Here is a 7,432-nt window from a genome sequence, read left to right on the forward strand (position 1 = left end):
TTCTTAGGCTGGCAGAAAGTTTTTTATTTTTTATTTTATTTTAATTTAATTTAAAATATCCAGGGGGTTTATGTGTAGGTTTGTTACATGGATATATGCCTTTTGGTGAATTTGGGGCTTGTAGTGTACCCATCGCGCAGGTGTGAACATTATACGCAATAAACAATTTTTTAACCCTTACTCTCTTCCTACACTCTTCCCTTTCGGGGTCCCCAGTTTCTATTACAGAAGAAAGTTTTAAAATTACTCTTTAACAAATCCTGTTTCCAACGTGTGCTTTATAGAGTCAATGTAGGCAGATACTTCCAGATCCCAGCTGATGCAATTCAGGTCAAATAGTATTAGTGAAAGCACTAGCTTTAAACAGTATTTGAGGTTGAATTATTAAAATCTGTTATGATCTGAGGGAAAAACTGGGGTCCTTGAGGAAAAAATACCAACATTTTGATTATTGTGCAACTCTGTTCATGTTTTAAGTGAAATATGTTATAATAGCTTATTAGAATGATGCCCGCTAGACACAGTGTGGCAGTCCCGATTGCTGGTCACATAGTTGGACAATTATTTTAATCTGGAAATAGATGTTGATTATTTTGTACTGCTCATTCAATAATTTATTTCTTTATTCAACATGTGTTAGTTATCTAACAGGTCTCAGTAGCGATACAAAAGTGAATAATATACTGTTGTTGCAAATAACAGAATTTTTTCTTTTTAAACCCATTTTTTAGGGTTTTTAGGCTGACTAGTATTTCATTGTGTATATATACACCACATTTTTAAATTCATTTATCTATTGATGGATAGAATGTGGCTTTTGTAAATAATGCTACCATGAATGTGGGAGTGCAGTTAAAATTTGCTGGAAATGTAGCCAGAAGTAGGGGTGCTATATCATATGGTAATTCTATTTTTAGTTTTGTTGAGGAACTTCCATGAAGTTTATTAATGGGTGTACTAATTTACATTTCCACCAAGCATAGAATATAGATAACTTCTATGAGTTTTATCCCTAAAACAGGATAAATTGATAAAGCAGAGAGAAGACAATTACTTTTAAAATTATCTGCATCAACTCTCTCCTTTCAGTGACTTTTAAGTATGCTAGTTTATTTTTTTCATTAAATGTATATTTTCACATTTTTAAAAGTCAAATAGTAGAGCAGGGCTTAAAGTAAAAAAAGTGTTTCAGTTTTTCATCCTTTTATTTTCACCTCCATATCTCTAATATGAATGTCTTTTTAAAAAATAGCTACTTTTAAATGACTATAGACATTATGTCTTACTTTGTACATCTTCTTATTCCTTTTAATATGATTCTCTCATCACATTAGCTAACTCCTGATTATTTTAGCATCCAGTGATTCCCTTAATCACATATATTTTATTTTCTGTATATCTTGACTTCCAAATTGGGAGTGGATGATTTTAATGGCCTTCCTCTTCCCAACAACTTTCCCTGTTAATGGCCTTCCTCTTCCCAACAACTTTCCCTGCATCTACCTCTCAGCCTTCATCTTCTTTCTCTTTAATTATCATTGTAAAAGTTGATAACAAATATATTTTATTGCATAATGAGTTTTTCCATTTGTCTATAGGTGGATTCTTAAAGTTGAAAATCAATGATTGACATTTGCATCATTATGCCTATAAGTAGTGTGAGCTATGAGTGAAGACATTGGCTATGATTACATTTTCTCCAAAAAATTCCAAGTTATACACTCTCTGCTACCTAAAGAAGAACGTTCTATGGATTCCTTCTTTCTTCTATTCATTGTTTAAAATGAAGTCACATGTTAGTTTCATATTTTGTATCACAGCTTTCTTTCTCAGTTACTTGTTTCCCTCTGTTGGAAAAAGTAATTGTTGCTTCCTGAGCTTTTTCCTCATTCTACATATTACTTGAAAGGTGTTCTATTCTTTGAGAAGCCTGTAGACATTTTTTGCTGTGCTTTTTTCATTATTTTAAAATGTCTAATTATAGAATACAGTGTTTCTATCAACTACCGGAAAGTCTCAACACTTCAGTCTTTTCCATTTTATTGGACGACATATTCTCATTTGTCTCCTGGCTAACAAAGGATTTCTTTTGTTAAATCAAAATTATATTCCGTAAAATTTTTGTGTCACACATGTATTAAAACTGTTTCTTATTTAAATGTTTAAAGTAAACTTTCTTTCTTAGAGCAGTTTTTGATTCACTGCAAAATTGAGTGAAAATTTTTCATATACCCCCTGCCTTTTTTAATTTTAAAGAGTACAGCTTGAGATTTGCTCTGGTAAAATAATATTTTATTCTGCTAGTGTAAGCTTATTTTTTTTAGTCTAGTGTTCAGCAATAGTGCCATTTGCTCCACTGTTTGTTTTGGATGCTGCATTAAAGAGTAGCTAAACTCTGTCTAGAATATTCTTTATAATTTCAGTAGGTACAATTAATTGGGTTCAGGTGACCTACTAGATAGTTTACATACATTGAATATAATATTAAAGTATCTGAATATTAAGCAGTGTTACTTCAGAAAGCTGAGATTAAAAAGACTATATAAACTGAAGTCGAACTCAGGTTTCTCTAATGACAAAGTTCTCTCCACTATTTCAAGCTGCTTCTCTACAACATATTGTACAAACAAAAACAGTGTTAAAACTGTTAGGAACAAAATGCTAAAAACATCTGAATTTGTTAGGTGTCTTTTCCTATTTAACAGTGAATGTATTGAGAATAAAAGTAAATGATGTGAAATTCTCAATAAATTCACATCACAATCACTATACCTAATTTCAAATTATTTATGCAAATGCCTCTGCATTAAATCAAAACATGAAATGCAAGACAGTCTGTTGAAAAACGGAGTTAGCTAAAAATAAATCAAAGAATAATAGATTACTCACATTAGTGTAAAACTGATAGTAATTTAGGCCCATTGGCACATTTTTCAGAAAGTGCCCTTTAAACTTTGTTAATTGCAAAATAACTAGATTGCCCACCTGCCATCATGACAGAGGCTTCTCGTTGCTTTTAATTCTGGAGAAGGAGGGAAAAGATGCAGCTGGCCCACCAGTATTTTTGGCTCAGACTCAAGCTGACCTGCTCTGCTCTGCCCTTTGCAGTTTGTTCATGGAGACAAAACTTCACCAAAATCCACCCTCAAAGTTTATAGATTTCATTTGCAACAAGGTACCTGTGGTATGGTAGCACCCACATCAGGACAGGAATCAGAGACATATGTTCCAACCAAGATCCTGACACCTACTATCTGTATTTGAACTTCAGTTTTATCAGCCAGGAGGAGATACCATTAACCTTTATCACAGAGTTGTAAGGAGCAGTGAGCTAGCATATGTAAACTGACTTTCCCAAAATCAAATTGTTGTGGAATTATTTTTATTGCAGTTATAGACATATAGTGAACCCTATGTGATTGAATGTTCAGTGCTCCTTATTAATTTGATATCTACTCATCCTGATGAGATTCCAGTTCCTAGGTCAAGTTGATTTTTAGGTCAGTCGCATCCTTATATGTTCTACAGCTTGGTTATCTTGTAATAGCCTCTTGTATTCTTCAAAACAATCCCCCTCATATATCTAATATTTTGAAAATTCAGAATATGAGCCCTGTATAAAATATGTAGCCTTAAAATGTTCCAAAAATATCTAAAATTGGAGAATTATCACTTTCAAATAGAAAAGAGAAATGAGTATGTAACTAGAATTCTGAGACTCCTAAGAGTCAGCCTTAGACAAGTAGAGGGAGCAGAACCTATGCTGTTAGATCTGTGAATGGAGTTCAGCCCTCCACTTACTGCTAGAGTAACTCCAGGTAAATGCGGACCTAACTGCTTTATCTGTTTTCTGATCTATATATGGAATGGAACTCATAATATCTACATCAATATTTTATTGTGAGTGCTAAATTAGATCACATATATAAAGGTCCTGGTGTCCTGGCATATAACTGACTGTCAATATTAATCCCCTTTTCCATTAATTTTAAAAGACTACCATTAGTCCTTAGTCTCCAAATTTTGAAAAGGACTTTGAACTTTTTCATCCTTATCAATAACTACCCCATGTTTGTATAAGATAAAACTGTAAACGTTTTTCATAAGTTTACACATTCTTTGAGAAGCCTGTAGACATTTTTTGCTGTGCTTTTTTCATTATTTTAAAATGTCTAATTATAGAATACAGTGTTTCTATCAACTACCGGAAAGTCTCAACACTTCAGTCTTTTCCATTTTATTGGACGACATATTCTCATTTGTCTCCTGGCTAACAAAGGATTTCTTTTGTTAAATCAAAATTATATTCCGTAAAATTTTTATGTCACACATGTATTAAAACTGTTTCTTATTTAAATGTTTAAAGTAAACTTTCTTTCTTAGAGCAGTTTTTGATTCACTGCAAAATTGAGTGAAAATTTTTCATATACCCCCTGCCTTTTTTAATTTTAAAGAGTACAGCTTGAGATTTGCTCTGGGAAAATAATATTTTATTCTGCTAGTGTAAGCTTATTTTTTTAGTCTAGTGTTCAGCAATAGTGCCATTTGCTCCACTCTTTGTTTTGGATGCTACATTAAAGAGTAGCTAAACTCTGTCTAGAATATTCTTTATAATTTCAGTAGGTACAATTAATTGGGTTCAGGTGACCTACCAGATAGTTTACATACATTGAATATAATATTAAAGTATCTGAATATTAAGCAGTGTTACTTCAGAAAGCTGAGATTAAAAAGACTATATAAACTGAAGTCGAACTCAGGTTTCTCTAATGACAAAGTTCTCTCCACTATTTCAAGCTGCTTCTCTACAACATATTGTACAAACAAAAACAGTGTTAAAACTGTTAGGAACAAAATGCTAAAAAATCTGAATTTGTTAGGTGTCTTTTCTTGTTTAACAGTGAATGTATTGAGAATAAAAGTAAATGATGTGAAATTCTCAATAAATTCACATCACAATCACTATATCTAATTTCAAATTATTTATGCAAATGCCTCTGCATTAAATCAAAACATGAAATGCAAGACAGTCTGTTGAAAAACAGAGTTAGCTAAAAATAAATCAAAGAATAATAGATTACTCACATTAGTGTAAAACTGATAGTAATTTAGGCCCATTGGCACATTTTTCAGAAAGTGCCCTTTAAACTTTGTTAATTGCAAAATAACTAGATTGCCCACCTGCCATCATGACAGAGGCTTCTTGTTGCTTTTAATTCTGGAGAAGGAGGGAAAAGATGCAGCTGGCCCACCAGTATTTTTGGCTCAGACTCAAGCTGACCTGCTCTGCTCTGCCCTTTGCAGTTTGTTCATGGAGACAAAACTTCACCAAAATCCACCCTCAAAGTTTATAGATTTCATTTGCAACAAGGTACCTGTGGTATGGTAGCACCCACATCAGGACAGGAATCAGAGACATATGTTCCAACCAAGATCCTGACACCTACTATCTGTATTTGAACTTCAGTTTTATCAGCCAGGAGGAGATACCATTAACCTTTATCACAGAGTTGTAAGGAGCAGTGAGCTAGCATATGTAAACTGACTTTCCCAAAATCAAATTGTTGTGGAATTATTTTTATTGCAGTTATAGACATATAGTGAACCCTATGTGATTGAATGTTCAGTGCTCCTTATTAATTTGATATCTACTCATCCTGATGAGATTCCAGTTCCTAGGTCAAGTTGATTTTTAGGTCAGTCGCATCCTTATATGTTCTACAGCTTGGTTATCTTGTAATAGCCTCTTGTATTCTTCAAAACAATCCCCCTCATATATCTAATATTTTGAAAATTCAGAATATGAGCCCTGTATAAAATATATAGCCTTAAAATGTTCCAAAAATATCTAAAATTGGAGAATTATCACTTTCAAATAGAAAAGAGAAATGAGTATGTAACTAGAATTCTGAGACTCCTAAGAGTCAGCCTTGGACAAGTAGAGGGAGCAGAACCTATGCTATTAGATCTGTGAATGGAGTTCAGCCCTCCACTTACTGCTAGAGTAACTCCAGGTAAATGCGGACCTAACTGCTTTATCTGTTTTCTGATCTATATATGGAATGGAACTCATAATATCTACATCAATATTTTATTGTGAGTGCTAAATTAGATCACATATATAAAGGTCCTGGTGTCCTGGCATATAACTGACTGTCAATATTAATCCCCTTTTCCATTAATTTTAAAAGACTACCATTAGTCCTTAGTCTCCAAATTTTGAAAAGGACTTTGAACTTTTTCATCCTTATCAATAACTACCCCATGTTTGTATAAGATAAAACTGTAAACGTTTTTCATAAGTTTACACATTCATCTGTGACAAGACTAAATCTTAATTAAGGATCTCAGTTTTTCAGTTAAGACCAAACCATAAATTCTCATGATTATAAATATATAATATACTGAATATTACATATAGTATAATACTTTTTAAAACATTTATATGGCAACATCTATACTATATAGACTACATGTATTACTCATATGTACTATATCTTTAAATACAAAAATCTCAGTAGGATGAAATTATCATCAATGAAAAGCAAAGAGAAGTGAGATCGAATGCAAATAAAAAAAATAGCTGATACATATCTCCATCAACTCATACTTAGAATAAGAGCTGTTTTTCAGTCATAAAAGGATGATGAATTGCTTACCCTTTTTATATTATTCTCTCCATCACAGTGAAAATATAAATGATGAATGCATGTATAATGTGGTTCAATTGTAATTTGCCCAAAATAAGCAATTCAGCAAAAGAGCAAAAACTGAAATTCAGTTCTTCAGGTTCCAAGTCCTGCACCATGACTTTCATGCTCCTAACACCTACATTCTGATTACATCCAATTAATGCAACAATCTCATTTCACTATTCCTCTGCTTATCTATGTTTTCACACAGGCAACTATGGAGAAAGTGGGATGGAAGCCTTCAAAGATATGTCAGCGAAGGAAGGGATTTGCATCGCCCACTCTTACAAAATCTACAGTAATGCAGGAGAGCAGAGCTTTGATAAGCTGCTGAAGAAGCTCACAAGTCACTTGCCTAAGGCCCGGGTGGTGGCCTGCTTCTGTGAGGGTATGACGGTGAGAGGTCTGCTGATGGCCATGAGGCGCCTGGGTCTAGCGGGAGAATTTCTGCTTCTGGGCAGGTGAGTGACAATAAGAAAATTTACATGGAGTTAATACCAGGAATTTGGCAGCACTAAAAGGTAGCTTTTAGTGTACAATAAAGAAAAATCTTTCAAAGCTTAATGTGTGCAGTGGAAATAGAGCTTAAATTTCATAACGCACCTGTGCCTGGAGAAAATCATGGAAAATAAGTAGACCCACCATGTGCTGATTAATAATAACAGGAATCAACAAATGAAGATGATGAATCTGTAAGTCCTAAAACACATGACTGTAAGGTAATGAAATGGATTTTTATA

General features: G+C 33.3%; 1 protein-coding gene across 1 annotated transcript in view; it reads left to right on the top strand.

Moving 5' to 3' along the window:
- GRM5 (glutamate receptor, metabotropic 5) overlaps positions 1-7,432 on the top strand; it is a 610,214-nt gene that overhangs the window by 238,626 nt on the left and 364,156 nt on the right. The window contains exon 3 of the mRNA XM_011984895.1: positions 6,904-7,153. Within this exon, the coding sequence (XP_011840285.1) occupies positions 6,904-7,153 (250 nt within the window). The remainder of the gene's footprint in view (positions 1-6,903; positions 7,154-7,432) is intronic.

Source organism: Mandrillus leucophaeus, unplaced genomic scaffold, assembly GCF_000951045.1.
Source record: "Mandrillus leucophaeus isolate KB7577 unplaced genomic scaffold, Mleu.le_1.0 Scaffold276, whole genome shotgun sequence".
Classification (NCBI taxonomy): domain Eukaryota; kingdom Metazoa; phylum Chordata; class Mammalia; order Primates; family Cercopithecidae; genus Mandrillus; species Mandrillus leucophaeus.